This window comes from Lagopus muta, chromosome 3 (genome assembly GCF_023343835.1).
Source record: "Lagopus muta isolate bLagMut1 chromosome 3, bLagMut1 primary, whole genome shotgun sequence".
In the NCBI taxonomy this organism is placed as follows: Eukaryota; Metazoa; Chordata; class Aves; order Galliformes; family Phasianidae; genus Lagopus; species Lagopus muta.
This window is the reverse complement of record NC_064435.1, coordinates 38,044,489-38,070,921: the sequence shown is the minus strand read 5'-3', so window position 1 is coordinate 38,070,921 and position 26,433 is coordinate 38,044,489. Positions and strand designations below refer to the sequence as shown.

Sequence of the window (26,433 nt, the reverse complement as noted above, 5' to 3'; positions counted from 1 at the left end):
ACTTCTGAGAAGCTTTAGAATCCTGCAGTTGGCAGACAGAGAAGGGGGATGTTAAAGGGATAGAACTTGGTGACTGAGAAGACTTAACACTTCTGGACATGGTGATGCAGGACCTCACGTGAGATTCATGCAGCAGGGGCAAAGGTGATGGCAGCCAACTTTACATTATGCCAGGGAAGAACATATCAGCTTTCCGTGCAATACGTAGAGCCAAAACTGACAATCTGAGTCAAGATTGTCTCTCCGAGGCTCCAGTTCAGGGAAGCACTTAAATTCAAGAGCAACCCCCTCAACTACAAGAGGTGATAGGGCTGCTTATGCAACTAAGTGTTTAAACATATGCTCAGGGTAACTTTTTAGGCAAGGGATATAAAATATGTACCTAACTAGCAGGTCCTCCCAGACCTACTCTAGAAAAATGCTCATGTCCCCAAGGAAAGATCAGATGGAAGCTGTGTGCACCAGGGTAAGGTGTGTTTAAGGTTTGTTTCTTCCCACAGCTGGAATACTTTATTTCCCATTAGCACATTCCCATGTACCCAGACACTGGCCTATGCTGAGATGGCTTCCTAAGGTTATTTCTGAATGCCTTGAAAATTGTCCTTCCCTGAGCAAAGCTACAAGCTCACGTGGAAACCAACACTACAACAATCCAAAACCCAAACCAGTACTTAATCCTGCAGCTAAGCCTGCTGTCTCTTCAGCTCTGTAAAATCTATCATATTTCTAGTTTAAGAACAAAATCAATTGGTACAACACTGTACTGCTGTACTACTGTGGGAAAATTCTTTTTTTAGGGGAAGCCTGGGCAGTTTTTTTTTTTTTTTTTTTTTTTTTTTTTTTTAATGTATTGAAATATTTTTATGAGCATGCTAAATAAGCTATATGCTGTGGATTCATTTGTCAGACAGCTGTTAGGTGGAGAAGCCTCTAGACTGCATAGTGTATGATCTTAATAATTCTCAGGCTGTGTTTGCATTAAGCTGCAAGAGGGATACATGTCTATTTTAAACAAAAGAGCAAACCAAGTCACCTAACAGACAGAAAGTTAACATTGAAGAACCATTAGGACAGCAAAATAAGTGGATGACCAATTTTTTTTTCACATGAAGAAATGTGACCAGTTTGGGCGAATTACCCCAGGATGGCAAGAGTAAGTTATAGGATGTAACTAGCAGCCACTGGGGCAGAAACAGTAAATGGATTTTTCAATTCTAATGGGAACACTTAGTAATTGAAAATAATATTTTGAAGAACTACCAGCAGCTAGCAAGCTTTCAGCATAAAGCTGCATTTGAAAGGGTGTGATTTATGCTAGCAAAGAAAATCAAATCAGACAACTGTGTAGGAAGCATTTCCTGACAAAAAAGATGGAGCTCTTGTGATCTTTGTTCCTAAATTCCAACAGCTGTTTTTCTTCCAGAGAAACTCAAAGCAGGCAGTGGGACGATAGGTTCAGGAACTATCTCTGAAATATGGCACTGATCTGTAGGCAAGGAAGTTGAATTGGCTGTTAAAAATTAATTTCCAGGTGATTATACAGAACGTCAAATATTGGAAACAGACACATTTGCATCCCAATTATGTCACCTGTTCTTCACAAGATGGACTATTTTCTGTGCATTGGGATTCTTCCTCCATACTGCTGTGTTTGCATCATTTCCTGGGCTCTATCATCTGAAATCATGTCTCTATCTATGAAGCTTAGCAGGTGCCACAGTGTAAATTAAAACAGACCCATACAAAATCTAGAGTTGGTCCACTGCTAACATATAAGCATGTAAGCTTAACAGAAATGCAACACATATGTGTCATTTACTGACTAGGGTGTAGTTTTGGTAATTCTTGCTGGAAAAAAGAACAGAAAAGTTGAATGAGTGGCTGGTTTGAGAGCACTACAAGGAGTTTAGGGTAGATAGGTAAGCTGTTTTGTTTTTAAGAAAACACATAATGAACATACATGAGCGTGTATTTAGTATGAAATAGTGACAAAAGGTTTTTCAGTTTTGTCTTTTGAACTTGAAGAAAAAATATTTGTTAACTTACTTACAGTTAGTTATTTAACTAAAGCATTACTTGTCCTTGGCATTCAGCATGTAGCAATTATTCCTTAAAGACAGTAGACCTAAGCACAAGCCAAAAAGGTGCTTTAACTCCCAGCACTGGTCCTGTTCACCACAAAAGCTGAGGAGCAGCAGTCCCCCTGTGTTGTAGCTAGCTAAGGCTTTGCATAATATGACCAACTATTTCAGTGAGTACATTCTAAACATCTTATTTTCTGTATTTATTTTGGCTTTGCTTTGTCTATAGTGCAGTAACTGTATTCTGTAAAAACATCCCATGCCCCTGCTGGAGTCTTGGGCAGAACTGCCTGCATACAGCATTCCAGCTGAGGAGCTGCCAGCAGCTGTCAGGGCTGGAATACCCTTCTCAGTATAAAGTTCTCACTGATAGAGGCAAATATCCAGGCTGAAACACAGGTGCTTCCCACAAGTGCCATCAGGGGAAGAAATGGCATTCCCTGAAATGTAGAAAGCTTAGAGTCTTGTGTTTTGGAAAAGATGGTCCTGGCATAATTACTCCATTGGGTTGCACAAACTGTACAGAGGAAGGGGCAGCTGAAAGGAGGAAGCAGTTCTCTTGCTGGCCCAGGCATGTGAAGGATTGCCTTCTAAGCATAAGTGATCAGATCACTCTGAACCAAGCTCTCAAGGAGCTGAAAGGGGGAAAATAAGAAGGAAACAAGAGGAGGAGTATACAGTTGATAGCAGGCCAAGCTCAGAGGACTGGTCCTTGAGAGGCAGAAGCTGTACTGATGGTAGTTCTTTTTCTGAGAAAAGGAATAGAGAACAATAATTGAGAAACAAAACAAAACTCAGCACAAATAGTACAAGGAAGAGGAGAGAGGAAATTGCCTGTTGCATGTAACAGTATCAGGGATGTCCATTATCTTGCAATCAGCAAGTTACGCAAAAGACAACGTAGAAAAAAAAAATCTGAAAGCTTCTTAATACAGCAAGGTTGTATTAACATGAGGGACTGGTCGTGTGGTGAGACAGTTATGCTGCTCGCTGTTGGCATAGAGCAAGGAGGTTAGAACCTCTGCACGTAGGGACACTAAGAGGTGGCCAGGGTGGGCATCTTGGCTGTGGCTCTCACCCAAGCAGAGGAAACAGTGGCAGCATGGATCAGCTCATCAAAACTTGTTGTTTTTTTTTTTTTTAAAGGTATGAGCAATTCAGATGTGATGGTCGCTCTTCAGCGTGGGTACAGAATGCCACGAATGGAAACCTGTCCGGCTGAGCTTTATGATATCATGAAAAACTGCTGGAAAGACAAAGCAGAGGAAAGGCCAACATTTGATTACCTACAGAGTGTACTTGATGATTTCTACACAGCAACAGAAGGGCAATATCAACAGCAGCCATAGAAAAAAAGACCGCTTTTTTCCTATTGACATGGATCATTGGCACAGACTATTACTTGGAGAGACTGCTGTAACCAATTACTTTGAGTTTGGACATCTTAACCGAGTGTGGAAGCTGGAGTGCTGAAGGAAAGAGTAATTCTGAGCAAAATAATCTTTTTTTTTTTTTGTGGTCAAAGAAGTTATCTTTAAATGCTTGGTATTTTGCAGCTGCAGAAACATCCCAAATTGAGCAGACCTTTTGGATTGGGAAGGGAGACAGAAGGAAAGCTTATTCACCTGTGCCATTTTTCAAAGCCTTCTTAGGCTCAAAGTCATGAAAGGCATTACAAGGATCCCTTTATAAAAGGCATACACAAACAGCAGCTTTCAAAAGAAAAAGGAACAACCCCCTTACCTCTTACATGTTTAAGTTGTTCTTCATGACAAAGTCATGACAAATGCAGCATACTGTTAAAATTGTTTCTGTATCCTTGTTATTTCACATTAGTAGTTGGAATACCATCATCTCTTGTCAGACTTTCTAAATGGTGTAATGATTTATTTTAAGGAAGGGCTATGGATGTAGTTCCTTACATTGAAAACAATTGTTTTACTGCTGTTACTCATGAAATTTAAAATCCTCTTCAAAGCAATGCAGCAGCCATCTGATGCAGAAGAGCAGCCATGAAGGCAGACTCAGCAGCGTGCCCAGCTCTGCGTTCAACCTCCAGTTTCCCACAAGGCCTAAGTTATCATCTGAAGTCAATGGGAAAGCACAGGATGGTGAAGGAAGTTCATACATTCATTGCAATCACTGCTACCCATGGAAATGTTGTAAGATTAATTTTTAATCATGTGATTATTCAAGAATATTTCTTAATTTTTGCTGCTTCAATCAACTAACCCTAAGGCTGTTTTAAAACTAAAACTAGCTCAAGCACAGCCCAAACCAATTTGTGGAGAGATGCAATGGGATTTTAAGTAAGTTATAGCATCTCTGCAATTTAACTTTCCTCGTATATAAATCTGTAGCTCTAAAAGGAAATGCAGTTTGCTATGCTCTATATATCAAATTGTTTTTATCAAAATGACCAAACAGATGAGCTAGTGCAATTGCAATGCACCTACAGTATAGATGTAGGTTTTTTCTTTTGGTGACACTGGCTCTCACCACTGAAACCCAGGACATCTTTGCCACCTCTCACCTTACCCAGTTGTTCAGAGAAATGGTACTTTGCAGAAGCTTCAGACTCTTCATTAAGCTTTGGTGTGCCTGCAGCTAAAGTTCAGCAGCATCAGCAATCATTGCTTTTTCTCCATTGGCTTCCTTCAGTCAAACTGTGCTGTTTAAGCAGACTATCAGTTAAATATGTAAATATTGTTTCTATTATATGGTGACTTTTAATTTTAAATAAACACTTAGTCTGAAACAAGTTGTACAGTAGTAATTTGGGACAAAAAAGTCTGATATTCTATCTGTAGCAGTAGCTTCACATGGAACATCTGTTCATTACCATTAATGAGTTTCTTTTACAATGGTAAATATTAATGGATGCTGCTTGCTTTATATCAGTTCAGCCTGAAGCCACCAAAGCAGCCAGCCATTTCCACATCTCTGTTTCTTTTTGGAGGGGAGGAAGAGATTTAGTCTTCAGCTGTCCTTTAAAACAGCACCTCCATGCCCTTTAATGTAACATCCTTTAACACTGTGGAAAGGATTACAGACAAAAATCGGTAAGAACTTCACTACAGGTTTTGCTTTAATTTAAGGGAAGGGAAAAAAAGATAGACACCACAACCTTGTTTTTTCAAACCATTTCCTAAGGTCAACAAAAGTATTCTGGAAAGTCAGAGCATGCATGGAAACAGCACTTGCTCAGGGAATAAAAGATCATTGCTAATATTATGCAAGCCTGCTCACATAAAGTCTCAGACCAAGACAAGTGTGTCCTGACAAGTGCACAGCAGGAGGTCATTTGAAATGCTATAGCTTTAGCCTAGCGTTTGACTATTGTTGTCCTAGAGCAATTTGTACTCAACCTTCTCATTCAAGGGATCAGCACTCAGTGTATTGTGGCGCAGCACCAAAATATTTTTCAGTAGCTGGAATAGCTCGTGTCAAAGAATATTTTAGAAATTCTACCAGGCAGGGAGTGTAGGCTTTTAGAACTACTTGTGCCAGATAACCTATCATAGAATCATAGAATCACAAGGTTTGAAATGACCTATAAGATCCTCTAGTCCAACCGTCTCCTCATCACCATTGCTACCACAAGCACTAACCCATATCACGCAGCACATCATCCAGACACCTCTTGAACACTGCCAGGGATGGCGACTCCACCACCTCCCTGGGCAGCCATTCCAGTGCCTGACCACTCTCTGAGAGAAATGGTTCTTCCTTATGTCTAACCTAAACCTCCTCTGGTACAACTTGCGGCTATTTCCCCGGGTCCTGCTCGTTGCCTGGGAGAAGAGGCCAAATCCCTCTTCACCACTCTATTCTTCACCACTATATTCACCACAAACTGGTCAACACACAATACCGGCACTGGTTCAAGTCCCACCTCTTCAGACAGACTGAAGACACAGCAGAGCAATTGTTCATCACTGTATTTGAACAGCCTGCCCCAAAGAACCTGTAGGAGTGTCACATCAGTGAAGGGCTGTTGCAGTGTCATGCAGGAAAGCTGCACCACCTAGTGACTTCAGCATGAAGGTTCTCACTCCAAACTGAGTTCCCTTCCATCACGAGAAACAGCACAAACTGATCATTCCAAATTATATAAAAGTTCAGCTTTGTTTTATAGCAGTTCTTCAACTCCTACAGGCACAGTACTTTCCCAGTAATTAAAAAAAACTTCACTTTCACAGACTGAAATGGCTGCAAGAAAACTATTTTCAGATTTACCATGCTCCAGTCTTGCTGTTACATTGAGTTGGTAGATACGGATAAGTTAAAACCAGAGTTATGTTTCTTTAAACTCAAGACCATCTTATGTCAATCACTATGACAGTTCAACCTCAGTTTATGACAGTTGGCTTTACTGAATATAACCTTTATAAAATGAACAAAGCTTAATATAATAATTGAAAGTTTTATTCATAATACATTTTTCAAAGTTTAATATATACACTTAGTGGAAATTTAAATGATATTAAAGCAAGTTAGCTGAAAAAATAGCGAGGAGATAAGACCTCATTTTGTTTCTTTTATGAGGTCTTATTTGGTCAGTTTAGTCCCAAGAGGGTAGTTCTCAGGTCAAAGTTACAGTACTTTTGAAGAAGCAAGCTATTTTAGCCACTTGTTACAAGCTATCTCATTTCTAGGAATCAATAACAAAAGAAAAATACTTCATTTATAAAGGTACAAGCAACAGATGAAGAATATTCCACTTTGTGTGAATCGCATAAAAGTACAAGAGACCTTGATAGCAGTTACTTAAGAATTTAAGATGTATAAAATACACTGATTTCTAATATTGATCCATCTCAAATAACATCCCCATATCAACCATAAAAGCAGAAATTCAGGTCCGTACTTACCTAACCCTAAACCTAATACAACTTAACTGACAAACATTTAACATAATAATGAAGAGGGCATCTAAGAGTAGAAAAAAGCACCTACCAACAGTATGCGATTGATAAAGCAGTATAAAGCAGTTCAGTAATTGCTAGTTTTGTTAACCAAATATCATTCCTTTGCTTTATGAGCAAATAACACGTGTTTTCTTGAGGTTGAAGCTTCTTCATGCTTCCCCCAGCCTCTGCCAAGAGGTGTGCCAGCAGTACCTGCTACTGTGGATTTCAGGTTAGCCAACAAACCTCTCCTGGGTTTCTGCTGTTTTGAGTCCTCAATAGAGAAATGCTTTTTGCGTCCATCAAGTTCTTTTTGCAGGGAAGACACTGTTTCTTCAAGCTCAAGAGCACGTTTAGCCCAGTTCTGGAGACTGTTCATTTCTTGATCCTGTGAGCATAAGGCTGCATTAGCTGTGGGAACTCTCTGAAGTCTTTTTCATACAAGTGACTTCCTATTTCAGACAGTTTTATTGTTTTTGGTAAACAACCCTATGATTACTATATCAAATGACTATTCAGCAGCCATTTCTTCTGGATTACTTTTACATAATTAAGAGAATGGCAAACTATTGGGCCAACAGATCTACTTAGGATCTGCCTGAATAAACTGAATCTAAAATGCTCAGCCACACCATGTGAACAATTTCACTTGTTCTAGGAACCAAATAAAGAAGTCTTTCCAGTATCCAGCTGCAAGCTTACTATTGAAACAAAACTGGTCAAATCAAAATTCATATCACAAAGTCTGCTAACCAGAACTGAATAACTTTCTTTGAGTGAATAGAACACAGTCTTAAAGACATTCTCTAGACTTCATGGTTAACAAGACCACAACTTCCTAAGTCTTCAAACCAATTAAGAAAAATGAAGTTGAATATAATTAATTTTCAAACTCAGACTCGGGACTTAAATGCAAGTTAATATCCACAGAGAAAAACAACACGGCAACCTTTTACATGGTTCCATTTGCAGTTTACAAATGAGGCATACATGCAAAGCATCAAGAAGTCAACTTTTCATGTTTTACTTTGGCAGCCATTAGTTGCCAGGTCAAGTGCCATCACCTTCATGAAGCTTTTGAAGTTTACCTGCCCAAAGCTACCAGCCAGCTCAGCCACCTCTGCAAGAGGGGTAGGACAGGTTTCAAGCCAAAACCCACAGGGTTTTGTTGCATTAACACTAGTGTACCAACAGCTCGCCTGTCTTCAGCAAAACACATCATGATTTGAGAGAATTCTGCAAGAGTTCCAAGTTGTATTTTATGTGCTTGACAACAGGTTAGGACATCTTTAGGTCAGCAAGAATTGTCAACACAGTCAATAGGGAAACTGACTAAGTCGATCACTTAATAATAAAGGAGTCTTATAACAAAGGACAGGAAAGGAGTTCAGACACAAAGCCAAAGTGTGAAGTCTGAGGGCTGTAAGCTCAAAAACAATTGCTAAGACTGAACATTGTTTTTACACGTGCAAACATGTAGAAACAACCAATATAACTACAGAAACAAGTCATATTAAAGTTGTTCTGAGAAGACTGACAAACCTTAAGCATGATCGTATGCTTCAGCCTGCTGTTCTCTTCTGCCATTTTTCTGTAGCCTTCATTAGCTTCCAACAGTGTTTCATTTAATTTCTGTATTTTAAGCTTCAAAGATTTTATAAGCTGAAAATAGAACCCATACACACTCAAGTTTCAAGACACCATATTTCATATGAGCTTAGTTCATGACTAGAACTGGTACATACACTGAAAGCCAAAGCAACCAAGATGAAGACTGCTTCTTCTAAATCCTAATGTCCAAACCCATAATTTCTAGCAAGACACATGCCAGAGTATTCAAGGGCCATTGTGCTAAAGCCAATGGATTGCACAGACCTGGCAACCAAAAAACATCAGTATAGACTTCTAGAACAATCTGCTTCTTTTCCATAAGGGTAGTTAGAAGAATTCTCTCATATTCTGGAGTGCAGTTACAACAGAAAACCTCATTTTCTGATGCGAAGATAGATTTTAATATTGACAGATTGTTTTCAGAGGGGAAAAAAACCTTCAAACCAGAAATATTATATGGATTTACATCAACACAGTTGTATGAAAAACTTCTAGATTGCTAAATAAAATCTGTTAAACACAGACCAAGGTGAGTGGGAGAGAAGAAAAGTAGTCAATCACTCACACGTGCACAGATACTGTGAGGCAAAGCAGTGGAAGGGCACTAATCAAAGCAGCTGCTTTAATCTATGCTCAATTCCAGTTATTGCCAGGCAGCATGGCAACTGAAAAGAATCAATACTGAATGCTCTTATCAAGCATTGAAACCAGATTTGCTTTCTGGCATCAAAATTTGAAACTGACATAGGAAATGGAAAATGTTGTAGAGCTATCAAGACCAGGAGTGGAAAATAAATGCCGGGGCCATAAAACGAGACATTAAATTTGGTAAGGAAAAGTTATTTTTGGACTATACTTTTTCTATAGGAATGGATTGAAGTTCACTTTCCATTTACATGGTATATTAGAACCAGCTGGAACTGTTTCTCCAAATCCTACTCTTATTTGTTATTAGTGAAAGGAGCAACCCTCATTTCCCTCCCCTCCATCTTCTTTAAATATGGGAAACTAGCTAAAGCCTTGCAAAAAGGTCGTGTGATTTGTAGACTAGAAATATCTTTCTAAAAGCAATATTGTTTTCCATAACACAGAATGAAGCCCACGACTTCACTGTCTATATGCTATTCAGAACTGGGAAGGATCTTGTTTGTTTAAAGAGAGACCTCACTCATTACCTAAACTTAAATGGATGGTGGAATTCCATACTGGTTTAAGGCAGTATTTTGGCTGTAGGTCTAAACTGCCACCAGATTCTTCAGCTGCTCCCATATGTATGAGAAGGCAGCATTTCCAAAATGAGAGCACTGAGGCCGTGGCAATTTTTACCATGCGTTCCAACATAAGTTCCCATCTTCCCCTCCTCCAACCTTACATTATGATTGCCATGTGACTCAGCATAGTAGTAGATACCTCTAACAAACTAAAGTCAGAACACGGCCAGTCTTTGGCATGAATCATCCACAATCAAATAATGGGTTCTTTTGTAAACTTGACACCCACTTGCAGGAATTTTCATGCTTTTTTCCCCCCTTACAGTGCAGTTCTTCAAGTACTGAAACCATGCCAGAGTTTAGGACTGCTAATCCCAGATTTGCTAAACAGTAAGCAAGAACTACCTCATCTTTCTCCATGCATTGTTTCTGCAGTCCTTCGTTGGCTCTCTTCATCGTCTTGTCTGTAAGATCTACAGACAAAAGCAGTTTGATTTTCATACAGAAAACAAAAAGTAATTTGAATTACAAATAGCCAGGTTAGATTCCCACCTGGTTCCATACCATTTTCAGTAGTCAATATATCTGAACGTGGACTTCCCAGAGTCAACAGCCTTCCTGACTGTTCATGAAGTTGCCTTTCCAACTGCAATATTTTACTCTCTCTATCCTGAAAAAAATAAGAGGACATGGCAGAATTTATCTAAATTTCCACTCAACCCCACGCAGTACACCCTGTCCTCTAATTATATACTACATATGCATATGTAGTTTACAAATCATTTTGGGTGGAAGTTGTGATGACTGTGGCTGAGAAATTGCTGTTAAGGAATGTTGCACTGATCACAGGAGGAAGTTATTTACACAGGCTACTCGCCCAGTTCTGAGGATCTGCACATTCTTTATGCTGTGCAAAGGAATAGCAACTTACTGACACCAGCTACTGGGAAGTCCTAGGTGTGAATATATTCAGGTTAAGTGCTCTCCTGCATAAAATTTGTTTCTCATCGTTTCTTATCATGTAAGCTCCTTCTAGAACTTTGGACCAGAGACCATTATAAGTAAAATAGCTATCCTGTATTAAGTTGCCCACCAGCCCTTTCAGACCAGCTTTTTACTCCACATCCTCCAATTCCAAGAATATTCACATAGCCAGACTATTGTGTACAATAGCCCTCAAGGTGTTGTAATCATTGCATTACAGAGATAAATACAACTTGGATTTAATTGAATCTTTGCCCTCAAAGACGGCAAATTTTAGATATACACTATAGCTAGTGTTAGACAAAATCTCTGACCCTACAGTAAGAATTAGCAAGGCTGAACCACTACAGCTACTCTGAAAGCTCAGTGTTAATGTACAATTCCTGAGCAATTCTGGAAAGTTAGAATATTAGCTCAGCACACAGTTTTTAGCAGTCGTCAAGTAATACCTCAACTTTCTCTTGTTCAGCTATAAATTCTTCTATGGGAACATAATGGTCTTCAATTTGTTCCATTGCACACAAGTACGCATGCTTTTTAATGGCTTCTTTGTACATTTCAAATTTGCTCTCCAGTTTTTCTTCGTAACTGTCTTTCATATCTTCCAAGCGGTTGCTGAGAAGGAAACAGTCTTATTAAATATACAAGCATTCCAGCTACTACAACTTGACAACACATGACCAAACTGCAGAACCAGTTATTTATCTAATTATAGATAGTGAACGTAAGAGTAATATTTTTTATTACGTACGTAGTATTTTTCTGCCTTTTATCATTTTAATACTCAAAGATCCTACCAGATTTGCATCAAGGTATAATGCTTCAGCATACCAAAAAGCATGCTATAGGAGAATGTGCATTTAATCCCAGAACTCGGACCTGATGTGGTTATTCTGTGGTTATTCTCTTCAACGTGTCAACAGAAGCATGCCTATTAAACACAGCCACAGATCTCAGCACAAACTACATCGCTCTTGTTCGAAGCTGAAGGCCATAATAGCAGCAGATCAAAAGTAAAAGCATCCGTGGTTCTTAAATGGTTGTACACTGTTGTACCTAAGCACTTGAACCAGGTGCATGAATCTCCAGTGACACTAAACTTTGTATTTCACAGCTGAAAAACTGGTAACTTAATACTAAGTATTAATATCCCGTTTCAGTGGGAAGCAGGCACTCAGATGGAAATTGCTGCTGCAGAGGAATGCAGTGCTGCACCATCACGAGACACCTTTGTCAACTAACTTGTCCACACAAAAGTCACAAGCACTTTTTCTCACATACACAGACAACAGCTCCCTTTCTCCATACTCCTATTTTCCTCCTCTAAACTACAATCAGTCAGAAACAAATGCTCAAGAGATGTTATCCCTTATAAGACTAAAATAACCTCAATCTGAAATCAAACTGTTAAGGTCTGCTGATAGAGATGCACAAGTGCTTGTAGCTATGTTACTCCTGGAAGTCTCTGCTGCTTCAATGTCTGCTAGAAAGTCAGATGTCCACATAATATTTTAAACTAGAAGATTTAGATGGTGACTTGGAAGATCTGAGAAACAGAAATTGTAATTAAAAAATCCAGCAGCATGTAATGGTAGATATCATTACACCCAACTAGGCCTGATATTTGAAGCATTTTTCCAGGGAAGCTGGGCAGGAGGGGCAGAGGTCTGTCATGGTTTGCTCTTTCATTAAAGATAAATGACAAATTCACTGTGCTTTGTTATTTCAAGTTACAGAAGGCACACATTAGTCTTGCCACTATTTAAAAAACTGGCCCAGCAGAGACAGAACGTCAGTTTAACAGATAAAAGGCATCACTAATAGTTTTGTGTGTTTGGCCAAAGGACCCCAATAATTTTAAAGACGGCACAGGTGTTAAACCATAGAGCATGCAGTTGGCAACTTAACTTTGAGTAAGTGTTTGTTAGTAACTCAAGCAGCAGGAAACTGATTTCAAGAAGAGAAGAGCGAAGAGGAAGTGAATTCAGCTTGAGCAATCTGGATACATTTGAAAAATTCCCCAACTAAGTAACAAATTACTGTGGCTGCCTGCATTATTAGGATACTAAAACAAGAAAACTTCATAATGCATCCAGCAGCAAGAAACCAGAAGGAAAGTTCAAAGAATTGCAATTCAAACCACCTGAAGCACATGCATATATATTAGCATACAATGACCAAGTGCCTGTTTGAGAGGGATCACGTGCCTTGAGTTCAAATAACAGTCTTCTGCATCTATTAAGTATGGATAACAAGACAGGACAACCTTTGTAATTACAAATTAAACGAAGTTCAACAGAAAGCAACATTACCTTTTCATTGTACATAGGAAGAGGCTGATCTGTAAAACAGTTTAACTTCTTCCCTTTTCAACTGAAGGTTTGAAACCAGCCAGCCCTAACTTCTCAAAACAGCACAAACATGCATATCTTACACACACACACACACACACGTATACATAAGTGTCTGTATTTATAAATGGGGCATTGTTTCAGTTTTAAATAGGACTGTAATATGACTTGCCTCCAGGCTTCCTCTGTTTCCAGCAGCTGTCGGAACATTGCTTCTGCCATCTCTCTACGTATGTTCACCTCCAGAAGGAGTTTACTTTGCCTTTCTGCAACTAGCTTCTCTTTCAGGTTCTCTGCAGTTTTCAACAGATCCTAAATTTAACAAAATTCAGTTGAGAAAATAAGCTAGATGTGCATTTCAATATGCAGGCATTAACACAGACAAGACATTCACATAGGGCCTTTCTACATATATCTTTCCAGGGAGGCTTGTACCAAGGATGAAACATTATCAAATTTGAATTTCTTCTACTGCTAAGCCAATCTCCTTCTATCTTAACTGTTTATGCTATCAAAATAAGATTACTGTGGGTATATTTTGGCATTCAAATATCAACTGGTAGTTTACTGCCATTAGATTGCATAGCTTTGTTCCTAAAATGCCACATCTCATCTTGTTGCCATTCTCAGAAGAGCATGAACAGCTAAATAATGCTGTGTCTTAAAAAACACATAAGTTTACAGTTTCCATTTGATACAGTTTCCAGTACACCTCTTACAGCACATTCCTAATATCAGAACTAATACCAGTGGCCTTGGGTACAATTTTCAGTAGATGTCTGTCTACCTCATGACTCAGAATGGTGATGTCCACTTCCTCTTCTGCAGAGGTTTCATTACTGTCAGGAAAGTCATCCACAGATGTGTTCACATCAAAACGGACAATAGGTTTGCCATCACCTCCAACTAACTTTGGTGGAAAGTCACCTAAATTTTTTGGTAGGACAGCCTGGATAACCTGGAAAGCCCAGAGTTGGACACATTGATTTATCAATGCCATCAATACTGCAGATGTCAGAATAGCAGGAAGTAGCAGCAGAAATACATGGTTGTAATTACAGTATTTAATGATTACAAAAACATTAACAAAATTGCTCATGGCTTTTAGCAGACAAAAACATCAATACAAAAAGTAAAACTTCAGTACTGTAGCAAAGTGGAAATGGGAAAGATCTACTAGAAAACATAGTGGGAATGCATAGAAAGGTGTTTTCCTAACCCACTAAAATAACACAAAGCTTCAGCATATTTTCCTGAAAAGCTGATAAAAAGCTGAAGGCAAACACTGCAAAACATTTACAGCTTCCTGAAACATTCCACCCAGCAACTCATCCTTGATAAGCAACCATAAGTATGTATGTCACAGCACATTAGAAAACCTTGAGCCTCAGAACACGCTCTTATTTTGTCATGAAAGTTGCAGCTAAAAGTTATTCAAAAAAATCTGAGACATCCATGAGGAGTGGCCTGCAGCTCCTCACAGGGAGCTCTGTTTGCTGGTGACAGCAACAGGACCTTAAGAAACAGCATGAAAATCAGGGAAGGGTCAAGCTTGGTGTTAGAAAAGCTTCTTTACCAGAAGACAGCGGGGCATTGAAGCAGGCTGCCCAGGGTAGTGGTTGTGGCACCAAGCTGCCAGAGTTCCAGGAGCGTTTGGACAATGCTCTCAGTTTGATTTCTGGGTGCTCCTGTGTGGAACCGGGAGTTGGACTCAATGGTCCTTATGGATCCCTTCTAACTGAGGATATTCTATGATTCTAGAGCAGGGAAATCAGGTGTGCTCTTACCTGTTTGGCTATAGCAGAAAATTTCATTACATGCAGTGTTTCATCATATGTATTAGCATGTTGATTGATATTTACAATCATGCAAGCTTTGCCTTTTCCACAAAAGAATGGCTGAAACAGGCGAGTCAATTTGCTCTCTCTGAATGGAATATAGCTTGGCTTCATCCTCATGGAAAAAAAAGAATAATGAAATCATGAAACAAAATAAAATATGTGAAAAGGCCTGTGCAATACTGTAGCTTGGTTTAATTCTGTTTCTCTTTAAGGAAGCAGCTGAAGTATGATGCTTGGATTTGAGGCTAAACTATTTCACCTCAAAGAGCAAGATCTTTCCTAGAGCTAATAAGCTCTCCAACAAGCTAAATTATTTAAAAGTAAGAGATGTAGAGTGTCAGCATCACTGTTACTTAGGTAACTTGAGGTACTCCAGTGATATCTGAAATAAAGGCTTACAAGATTCTGGAAATTCACATTTTCCACTTATCACATGAATCCTTCATAGAAGCATAAAGAGATACTTAGGTTTTCAACCTAACACTCAGCATGTTGCTTACAACTTGTTACTTACTTTGGATTTTGATTCTGTTTCAGTGCTGCAATGCATTTTCCAAGGATATGAAGAGAATTATTTATATTTCCTGCTTCTTTTAGTCTGTCTCCAAAGGCTTGTGTCTTATTACACCTCTCTGACCCAGCTAGGTCACAGAAAGTCAACCTGAATGGAAGAACACATAAACAAACATGTTTCTAAATAGCATGAAAACACAAGTGTGTCTCTTTTTCCTTCAGACATCTCAAGTGTAAAAGCGTGACTCATTTCAGCCTACCTAGATTACAGAGTGAGTTGTACTTATGTATCTCATCTGGAAGGCACTATGCAGAGTATTAAACACAACAGCACTGAACTATCTTCCCAGTGAATATAAAGATTCTTGAATGAGATCGCTGCTCTATTCAGCACATTCAAAGAAATCTGCTTATAGGCTTCATTTAAAGCTGTGTAGGCATTCTTCCAATAAAGGTTCCTTCAGCTAAACTTTAGAGTAAGATACAGAGAAATATTTCTACTATTTCTACTCCTGTACCTATCAGATTTCCAGCCAGCTTTATAAAACCGGGGCAGTTTGGATTTCCTTCTCAGCTCTCAGATGATTTGTTTTTTAAATGAGGAAAAAAAAAAAAACCACCAAAAAACCAAGGACATACAGCAATTTGGCATGCTTACACCATATCAACTTTTCAAAAACACTTGCATTCTAGTAGTCAGCTGAAGAATTTACTTACTCAGAAACTCTAAGAACATGTGGTTGATGTTCATCAGTTAGAATCAGTAGCCGGATTGAAAATATACTGTGACTGGAAAAGACAACATTTTAATAAACTAGAATTACAAGAATTAGGCAGACACTTCAGTAATATTTGTATGCTACAGAAAATTCTGTGCCAAAAACAACCCCCCTAATTTATATCAGTTACTTTTGCAATGCATTCATCCAACAGCAAAAAGCAGCAATATGAGTTGTATTTTGTGGCTTGTCATTTCTTTCAATAAAAGGAAAGGGAATAACATCACATCAAACCTACAAGCTGTCTTGGAGAAAGAAGCAGCTAATTCCCTGAAGTTCACTGATCAGAAAATGAATGCTCACATAGCCACTTCGTCTACAAAGAGAGTATATGAACTCATTAAATTTGAAGCATTAACTTCTTAGAAATGAATAGGTTGAGGAATAAGTTAACGTTCAAAAGTCCTGTAATTCTGCCTAGTTCTTAACATGCACAGTTATTCATCAAGTTTCAAAATTATTCCCTGTTTTTCAGAAAGGCTGGATTTCTAATAATTGAAAAGCTGTTGTTATTCTGTTTTAGACATCAAGCTACAAAGACAGAATAATAGACCTCTTATGCAAAACTAAAAGAAAGTTCCACAACCCTATAAGCCCTGTCCCCCATTTTATCCAGTAAATCAGGAAACACATACTGTAGAAGACAAACTTCTCCAGGATAGATTTAAAGCAGTGCTTTACACCTCATCACCAATCCACAATTCAAGAGAAGTTTCTTAAAAAACAACACAAACCTGAAGAACACACAGCACAGTTTGGGAACAAGCTAAGCGGAAGTCGGGGTATTCCCTGGAGCAAAAATAATAATATTCTAGGAACAAAAACTCTGCCACACAAGCACACGTTTCTCTGCTGCACTACTTTAATCTTGGCTGAAAGTCACATGGAAGTACCACTTGAAATTTGAAGGAAGTTGTCTTTAATACAAAACAGTACGATTTTCTCCTCAGAGAAGAAGCAGGCTCAGTAGCGCTATGACTCTAGTAACTAAATATGCAGCGTGCCCTTCTACAGTTAAAGAACAATTAAGAGAGCTTTAAAAACAAGTAGGAAGATAGTTTCTGTAGCAAGTATACAACTTTTTCCATATATTCCCTCCTACTCAGTTAAACCAGATTCTCCCTGGCCCCTCTCCCAGAGGGGCTAAGAGCTGGTGTCTTAATTCTTAAGAGATCGAGTAAACTCAGCTACAAAAATGCAACGTAACAGAACCTAGATAGTCTAGAAGGCACCAAAAGGCACTGCAAGACTCATTCCTTCTTACATTCCCTACTGCCAGGCTCCAGCTTTCCAGGAATTACACTGCCAGTATGAAGAATTACCCAGCTTTTTCCTTTGAAGTCCTCACACAGCCATACCCACTCAGAGGGGTTAACACTTGCCAAAGAGCACAGTACTGTTGGCACTCACAACAGATGTGATTTGATCATGTTAGCTGTCCAAAGGCACTGAAAAGCAACCCAACTCCTGCTACTGTTACAGTTCTAGAGCCTTTCCACATTCATCCAAGCTGTCTTTCAGAGTATCATAACAGAACCAGAGCAATCAAGGAAAGTCTTAAGATATTACTGAATACTGGCTCATTTAATAGGCACTCTGAAATTTTCACCTCCCTCCCACTCCTCCTCTCCTTAAAAGACAGAGCATGCTTATAATTAGAGGAACAAACCTCCTGCTTGATTGCTCATTCATTCTAGTACAAGCAAAGCTTCGGTTCTTGTTTCCTATTTTTAGTATTTTGCAGCCTTCTTCAGTGCTCTGAATGTTAATCCACTTCAAGTCTGCAAAGAGAGACCTTTCACATATACTTTTGGTCAAAGACACCCCACGAAACTGCCCCAGGTCACAAAATAGTATTGTTACCTTTAATATAAGAGTTTCCTCCTTGATCTTCACAAATTCTTAAGACTCTCCGCTTCTGATTTTTTAATGTAGATAATACACTTAGGAGGTCATACACATACTCGTTATAAATCTCACAAAAAGAAACCCACACAGATGCTTGTGTTCTTTGGTGTATATTGGTCTGATAGGCGTCAATTGGAACATAATTCCTCTCTGCTAACCAAAAAGGAAAACTAGGTTCAGTGGTCAAACAACAACACTGATAAACCTCTAATTTTAATGGTCTCTCACGCCAAGGTAAGACATCAACACTTTTAAAATAAGGTGGCTTTCACATATGTGTTTTACTATGAGATATGCAGTACAGGATAACTGACTGTACTTTAAGAACGTTCACAGCAGCCACCTGTACCCAGAACGTGCACAGGATTTAAGCTGTCCTCCCTCTACTGCAAACTTCCAGCATTTTGTTCATTTGCTGTGTAGTCTGAGATCTCCCTCTTCCCACAAAGGGCGCAAAGCTGCACTGTCACTCCTCCTCCCAAGTTCAGCTACTTAAATTTGGTAAAGATATAACTAATACTAAGATTTTAAAATCTACCTACAATTACTCACTCTACGTTACAGAATTTCTAACTATTTTTTTCTGAATCAATTTGCCACTTTACCTAGTGAAGGCAGATTTCTTGAAATACATTTGGAAGAAGTTGGCTCCACGTGACACATATTTGCAACTGTATTTGAGATGCTTTCAGTCTCCTTGAGAAAATAAGAGATGGTTACATCCAAACAGATAATGAGATTAGCAGAAGCGAAACATGACAGTAATTCTAGTATTTAGGTTTTAAATATTGAATTAAACTGTTAAACTAACTTTACTCAAGCTGTAAATGAAATGTTCTAAAAATACTGGGCTGACAACCCAGAATGTCTTTATGAACTGCTGTTTAAGTCTGACCAATATTTCAGTCAACAAACCATATTGGAGAAGCAAGTCTCTTCAAGGGGCAGAGGGCAGGATATGGGGCAGAGGTCACTTAAAAACATAAATAAGCCAGACATGTATTATGTCTGTGGGCGTTTGAGCCAAACTTACCAAAAGACCTCACACAAGAGATCTTCATAAAGGACTCAAAGATCTGATAAACAACAGCCTTTAACTACGTTAAAAGGCCATTAAAAAAAAAAAAAAAAAAAAGATCCTGTATAGATATCAATGTAGCTTGAGTATACACCCTTGCTGAATTTCTTCTCATCAACAAAGTTATTTAAAAACCTTCTGAGGTTTATCAAGACATAGGCATCAAATTACCTCTAGGACAACAGGCGAAACAAAGTAGCAGTCCCTACTACTTAGAAATTCCTGTATCTTTAGGTATTAGCTTCCTTCCTGCCCCCCATCCTTTCCCCCATATCTTAAACACCAGTAGACCACTCACATTGACTTCCCAAAATCCAGTCTTGATAGAGGTTCACCTTACTGTAGTAGAGGGGAACGGATGCACAAAAGCAATGCAGTGTTCTAGCTATTAGAATCCAGGGGTAAGTTTAATATGGAATGCCTACTGATGCCTATGTAACTCACTTGGTATATTTAACATAGAATACCTGCAGACAAGTAGGATCTTGCACTTTAAACATAAATATTTAATGCTACTTTATTCCCACTTATTTTAGTTAATTCTGCATTGTCAGTGTGCTTGTGTTGCTTCTTGAGTAATTACAAGAAGGGAGGCTAATCGGTTTACAGTTTATCAAGCACAAAGTAAAATTCTATAGCAGGATATGGGATTTAGCTGTGTGATACATGCATGTCAAAAACAGAATATAAAAAAGCAATATTTATGGATATGATGTTGAATAAGTTTTCATAAAGAGATTTCAACAAAATTAAGTGAATTACACACTGTATTATATATTATTCTTCAGATCATAAGACTACAGAAAAGAAGGTGAAGACTATCTGAAAACAAGCAGGAACATGGACTGATAGTGCTTGCTTATGACAGAAGTTAATACTTAGTAGTGAGTAAGAGGACAGGTGGGAATGGAAGTGCAAGTAAAGCAGCTTTTAATCCCATAAAAAGCAATATTTAATCCAGTGGAAAAGAAAAACAAGTAAAGGGAAGGGAAGCAAAGAGGGTCAGAAGTATGCCAAGCGTGTTTTTGCACCAATATTGTGTAACGAACATAAAGAGGAGAACATTAAATACAAGTGTATTACAGTAATTCAGAGCAGTTTCAACAGAGAATGAAAGCAACAGCAGATTCTTTCTGCATGACATGTAAACTGAGCCTGGGAAAAAAGCCTACCGAAATCCATGTAAACCAAAACCAAGCTCACCAAACCATATCTGCCCTCAGATTACAAGCTTGAGTGAGCATTCAAACAGCTATGCTATTCACAAGCTACCAAGCAGCATGCCTTCAGCAGGGGGACAGCTGAGCTATCAGCGCAGACGTATCACAACACATACACGAGTTCTTGTCATGCATTATTGTCTAGATGCATTTTTACCTTTCTTTCTTGATGGTGGAGTCTTGCTTGCTTTTCACTGTAGTGCATCAGCATCTAGATCATTTACTGTAACTAAACTATTAGCAAAGTCAGAAGGTGATTTAACAGAAAGGAATGTTTGTGAAGTATCAAGTTCTCTTTCAAACACAGTATTTGACCTCCTGTTCTAGACCTCGAGTTCCTGCTTGTTCCTTCTTGCAAGCTTGGAGATTCCATAAAGATGTTCAGAATATTTACCCACTATCCTCCTGATATTGTCAATTTTTCTCACCCCCTCCAAAAATGCATAAACATACTCATAGAATATGAGTGAACTTAAGACTCCTGAAATAAATACGTATTCTCCAGCATCTTTTAGGTTTTTCATCTGAGGTCTTATCTCAAAAGTTAACTAGACTGCCTCAAGTTCACTTTGCAGGATTTAATCTAAACAGTAGACTTTAGAGTGGAATTTTACATATGAATGTGAGTCACAGAAGGATATTCTTTCAGACATAACTGGAGTTACAAGGATGTTGGTATTAACGACCACTGAAAAAAGAAAACCCAGGCAACTGTTACTTCTATACTTCTCAGAATTCATTCAGACTTGCTTTGAATCATAATCAGCTGAAATGACTGAATTCTGGCATTAAATACATGGAATTATACTTCTGATTTACCAGAAGTAAGCAACTGGACATTAGAAAAAAATAACACAGACATCCTGTGAAAACTGGTGATTGGAATAAGGAGTACAGAACAACCAAATACACCAAGGTGCCCATTTTTCAGGTGACAGATGTTTCTTATTCTGCAAATAATAGAATACACTCACTACAGCTGCCATAGTAGAGACTTCTCTGTCCTGCCTACAGGCTTGGCGCTGGTACTTGTAGTCTGCAGGTGTGACCAAGAAGATCTACTTTGCAACAAGGTTTTAGACAGGTCAGATCATAGAATCTGAGAATGGCTTGGGTTGAAAAGGGCCACAGTAACCATCTAGTTTCAATCCTTCCCGCTACATGTGGGGTCACCAACCAGTAGACCAGGCTGCCCAAAGCCACATCCAGCCTGGCCTGGCCTCAGATATCTCAGAGACTTTCCAAGGGCCAGCGCCACCAGTGTCACAACCGCTCCTCTATGGAAATCCAGGCTCTGCAACAGTTTTTGTGTTGAATTATGTGCTGCTGCCCTCTGTGGAAAGTTCTTCCAGTTTACCCTCAGTCCTGAACACAGCCAGTTGCCTTACTGCTCCAGAGCTGACAAAGAATCCATGCTGTAAATTAAGATAAATCTAAAGACCCAACAGTAAATCATTTACAAGACTCTTCTATTATGAATTTTTTTAAACTCCATTCAGTAATTAGGAATTATATAGTCACTGACCTCTTTCAGTGATGCCAGAAGAGTGGCTTTTATGACTTCTTCTTGTTTAACTTGCGCCTCTTCTAATTTCTTAACATCATTACTCAAATATGGTTTAAAATTCATCTTCAGATACTGTCTGCCTCTTATGTAGTTAAAAATCATGTCAAGTGAGCGAGGTAAAATACCCAAGTCCTTTGAAGTTCCTTAAAATAAGTAAAGAAAACTTAGGTATTTGTACAAGCTTCTCATGGAGTCCTGACTTGGTTGTTACAGTTGCTTTTTGATATGTAAGGAATACCTTGGATAGTGTATGTCTTGCCTGCATTTGTAACGCCATAAGTAAATACCAGCCCATTTACTCCATTAACATATGCTCTCACAATCTCTTTTGTTGAGCCTTCAAAAAATTCGCTTTGAGTAGTTTCTGGCCCAAAGACCTTGGAGAAGGGAATGGGAAAAAAAAAAAAAAAAAAAAAAAAAAAAGAAGCAATAAACACAAAGAAGTTCAACATATCACAGTACAATGTCAGCAACTAGAAGATAACAGATTAGTTTTCTGCCTTGCCTAAAAAATTCAGCATTTTCTGTTAGGATGTTACAGGATGCTTTCTTAATCCTAAGAGGTACTCAAACCTGCACTTAGTTATTTTTTAATGTTTTCTTCTAAAATTATCTGCTCAGAATACTACTCATTAAGCATACTGTCCAGTGGACATTTTCAACAGCTCTGCTAGCAGTGAACAACTCCTTCCTGCTCTGTACCAAATGCAATTGACTGCTGCAAATCAGCAGTTACAATGGCCTAAATGTAAGCCATTTGCTTTTCTAAGGAAAAAGTATCATGTGTAATTCAAAGAAAAATCAAATTATACAGTATCATAGAAAGTCTTCAATTGAAAAATACAACTATATAACTAAAATTAAGAAAAAGCCTGCTTACCTGAGAAAAGGTGAATTTATGTACAGAGTGACCAATTCCTCTTTCACAGTTTTTCATTACAGGAGATTCTTTGGGTGCATGAAGAATTACTGTCTGGGGATCTTCAATAGTTACACAACCCTTGAAAACAAGAAAAGATGAATCAAAACATCCCACAAAATTGTTCATGTAGAAGCCTATCTGGAGAGAAAAAAAGATCTATGAAAACTTGCAAAGTTAACAGATGATAGTCTCTTGAGGTATGTAACAACTACATACAAGCAGATATTTGCTTCACATAAAAGCCAAAACATAAGTAAAATTAAGGTAATTGCCTGGAGTCTTCTCAGAGGTTTAGGTTTTTACTTGGATTCCTTCTAGCAGTTTCTTTCTACTTCCCTGACTCTTTCTTCTCACTCCCCCCTTTCTTCCCTTCTACCTTTCTCCAACTCCCTCCTTCTACTTCTCTCTTCTCTTGCCCCTTTTCTCCTTTCTTCTCCCACTCTTCCTTCTTTTTTTCTCCCTCTTCCCCCTCCACATTCTTTTCTTCTTCCCCTTTCTCATTCTCTCCCTTCTCCTTTCCTTTCTCTCTTCTCCCTACATCTTCTCTCTCCTCCTCCTCCTCTCATCTTCTTTTCCTCTCCCTCTCATCTCCACCACGCCTTTTCCACCACCACCCGCAACTCATCTTTTTCAAACCCTGGTATCTCATAATTGGAACTTGCAGCACTTTGTACAGCTATGGAAACAAAGATATACAGAAATGTACCATTTTCCCCCTCTTAAATCATTTTTAGTGCGAAAAAGCTACAAATAGCACAAATTAAGTAAATTTGCAACACATAATTTGACTGATAGACAATGTTATTAGTAGTGAAGGAACCTGAATTAGTTTCAGATCTGATTTGATTGCATTTTCTCAACTGAGTAAAGGTAAGATACAATTAGCCAGCACCCACTTAACTAGATAAATATAAAATGCAATATCATAGGAAAATTGATTTTACACCCAACCATCAATATAGCTTGCCAGTGTTTTGAAGTATCAGCAATAAGGATTATCAGTTGTAGCTAAACCTGGAATCTGTGTTCAGAGGTTGGCCACACAAATAATACACATGTAGCACACACCTAGGCCACACTGCTTGCTTTTCCTAAGAGCCTCAGTCAACAATTCAGTTTGTCAACTGGCTTAGCCATGCTAAGTGGCTTGGTACTGAATTCAGACCAGTTACTTACTGCACGAGGCTCTGACCTCCTATACTCTCTAACACCCTCTTCACATTGCCAGGATCAGGAATGCAGGCCAGGCATACTAAATCCCTTCACAAACTACACTGCTGGTGTAGGAGGAATTCCACACCAGCAGCACATCCATCAGCTGCCTCCAGTGTCATAGAAGCTTGTGAGTAGAAGCTCTAAAGTAGTTGGATCTGCAGAACTGAAATCCAGCTGGTACCATGCCACTCTCATTATTTCCCCCAGCCAGCCTCACAGCTTTTAAGATTTTTTTTTCAGCATTTACTTTCTTTCCTCACTGCATGTAAGAGCACACAAGTAATTTCATTTATGGTCAAGTATTCTGAATTTTCCCATTCCAAAGAAGAATAAGAGACAACATGTAAGATAGTTAGATTTTGTAAATCAGTGTAACGCTATAGCCAGCTCAGATTGCTGAATGATGCCAGACTGGAAAAAAAACATGGCAATGCATACTAGCCAAAAAAGAACTGCTTTTCCTACTGAAAACTTTCAACTCCAGCAGATTCAACACTACAACACACAACAATAAAATAAAATAAAATATCTCAAGAAGCAAAGAAGAATGAATATTAAATCCTTCTTAGAGAGGCCAGGAACAAGAGGTCTAACTGAAACTCACAGGGCCTTGCAAAAATCAGGACTGACAGATAGGACTGCAGAGACCTCATCCTCCAGGAACAGCTTAACAAGTTATTTGCATCAGTGTTAACAATAAAGGGCTGGAGAAAGAGCAATATTCCTGTGTGGTTGCATGTGCACGTGGATGTGTAAAACACCACAGCATCTTAGAATGACAGAATAAGTTTTAAAAGTTGATGAGAAGAGCAGCAAGTCAAGCAGGACCAGAGATTTCAGGCATTCTCAAGCAGCTCAAGGGTCAAACACCTGCGTTATTCGTAGAGATGTTTGATAGCTTTCTTTAAATTTCTTTGCTTCATGAGCCATGGGCAGATATAAGTGACAACTACTTTGAAATAACATACCACTGGAGTTCCACTGAGCTACAGGTGTGCATGTCTGTACTGTGCACATTAGAAAAAACGGTGATAGTCACATTCACACAAGCACCCACTAATAGTATTTGAAATAACTAAAGGACTCATAAAAACAAGAAGACCCAGCTTACAATAGTAGGTATTCTCTGGCAGAGAATAAAAGCTTATTTCTTAATTCTACAACCAACCTGAGTTTCATGGCTTTCCAGTTCTGCTACAGAAAAGGGTCTCACCCTCAAGAAAACTTTCAAAGGTTGATAGGCCTATTGACAAAAAAAAGATGTGTTGTTACAGCAGCCACTTCTCCAACAGAACACCCCCCAGGTGATATCGTAATACATCTCTGATGCACTGTTTGCTGTTCTTAATGCCTCCCTCTCTGCTTGTGAAGGTCAGAGCTGTCATTCACTTCTTAACATCCTCATGCCCTAAATCTGTGTTTGTTTGGGTTTTTATGATGCCAGCACCGGGGCTTTTAAAAGAGCATGATACGGGAGGTGTAAACTGCACTGCTTCCACCTTCTGGCTTCCCTCAGTATTGAATTCGAGCTTTAGTTTCTAATTGCCGCTCCGTAGCTGTGCACTTCCACTTAGCAGGGAGCACGCCAAGCCAACGGGCTGACCCTCTTCGCCAGACAACTGCAGACTCCTAGGTGAGGATTTACCCACCAGGTCCAGGAAGGAATCCGACTCCGACGCGTCGGATAGCTCCGCAGAGGCGCGGTTTTTTCCCTCATCATCCATTGCTCTGCGCGAAGGCACTCGCAAGACAAAAAAAGCACACCGTTCTCTCACGGAGCAAGTGAAAGCACACAGAAACAAAAACAAAGAGCACGGCAGCCGCTTCGTAAGAAAATAAGATCCTCAAAGTAAGCGCGACAGAAGCTTAAGAAACAAGCGGCACTTGGGCTGCGTTTAGAAACCTCCCAGTGGGAGCACGCTAACTGCTCCAGCTGGGCATCGCCCTCACCCACCGGCACAGCCCGTGCCCACCTCCGTACCGCCCCGCCCGCACCGAGCCCTGCCCAGCAGCGCCCAGCAGCCTCCAACCGCCGCTACCTCGCCGCGCGGGAACCTGCCGGACACCCCGCACGGGCGGCGCAGGGAGCATTTTGGGCGGGGGGAAAGCGGGCGCTGATTGGCCGACGGGAAGGGGGCTGGGCGGACGCTGCTCGGCGTCGCTCCCTCCGGCCGGCAGGGGGAGCTGTCGCACAGCGTAAGACTTGCATCCGCGCTGCCGCCGTCGGAGGGGCCGCTGTTGG

At 39.4% G+C, this 26,433-nt stretch overlaps 2 protein-coding genes across 7 annotated transcripts in view; one reads left to right on the top strand and one right to left on the bottom strand.

Annotated features, from left to right (window-relative positions):
* The window catches only part of LYN (LYN proto-oncogene, Src family tyrosine kinase), a 44,239-nt gene extending 40,643 nt beyond the window's left edge, over positions 1-3,596 (top strand). For all 4 annotated transcript variants that reach the window (XM_048939922.1, XM_048939919.1, XM_048939923.1 and 1 more), the window contains exon 13: positions 3,228-3,596. In XM_048939922.1, coding sequence (XP_048795879.1) covers positions 3,228-3,430 — 203 coding nt within the window. In that variant the 3' untranslated portion in view covers positions 3,431-3,596. The remainder of the gene's footprint in view (positions 1-3,227) is intronic.
* Positions 3,597-6,493: 2,897 nt separating this feature from the next.
* On the bottom strand, positions 6,494-26,296 carry LOC125691034 (kinesin-like protein KIF20A). Of its 3 annotated transcripts, none has more exons than XM_048939913.1 (19): positions 26,231-26,296; positions 25,841-25,932; positions 25,360-25,434; positions 22,935-23,054; positions 22,293-22,431; positions 22,013-22,197; positions 18,795-18,885; positions 18,145-18,342; positions 17,951-18,062; positions 16,220-16,291; positions 15,504-15,650; positions 14,936-15,101; positions 13,936-14,106; positions 13,321-13,460; positions 11,247-11,412; positions 10,366-10,483; positions 10,219-10,286; positions 8,534-8,653; positions 6,494-7,379 (listed from the first exon to the last, which is right to left on the bottom strand). In XM_048939913.1, the coding sequence occupies exons 1-19, from the start codon at positions 26,280-26,282 to the stop codon at positions 7,107-7,109; spliced, it is 2,505 nt and encodes an 834-aa protein (XP_048795870.1). In that variant the 5' UTR covers positions 26,283-26,296; the 3' UTR covers positions 6,494-7,106. The 3 variants fall into 3 exon arrangements, with proteins under 3 accessions (XP_048795870.1, XP_048795873.1, XP_048795871.1); XM_048939916.1 differs by having other exon boundaries at positions 10,378-10,483; XM_048939914.1 differs by having other exon boundaries at positions 18,145-18,339.
* Positions 26,297-26,433: the final 137 nt, after the last annotated feature.

Coding starts and splice junctions, on each gene's coding strand:
- LOC125691034 (XM_048939913.1), bottom strand. CDS start 26,282: ATGCTCCCTGCGCCGCCCGTGCGGGGTGTCCGGCAGGTTCCCGCGCGG. Junction 16,292..17,950: donor AATGAGCAATCAAGCAGGAG/GTTTGTTCCTCT, acceptor TGTCTTTTCCAG/TCACAGTATATTTTCAATCC. Junction 15,651..16,219: donor CATGTTCTTAGAGTTTCTGA/GTAAGTAAATTC, acceptor TCTTCCATTCAG/GTTGACTTTCTGTGACCTAG.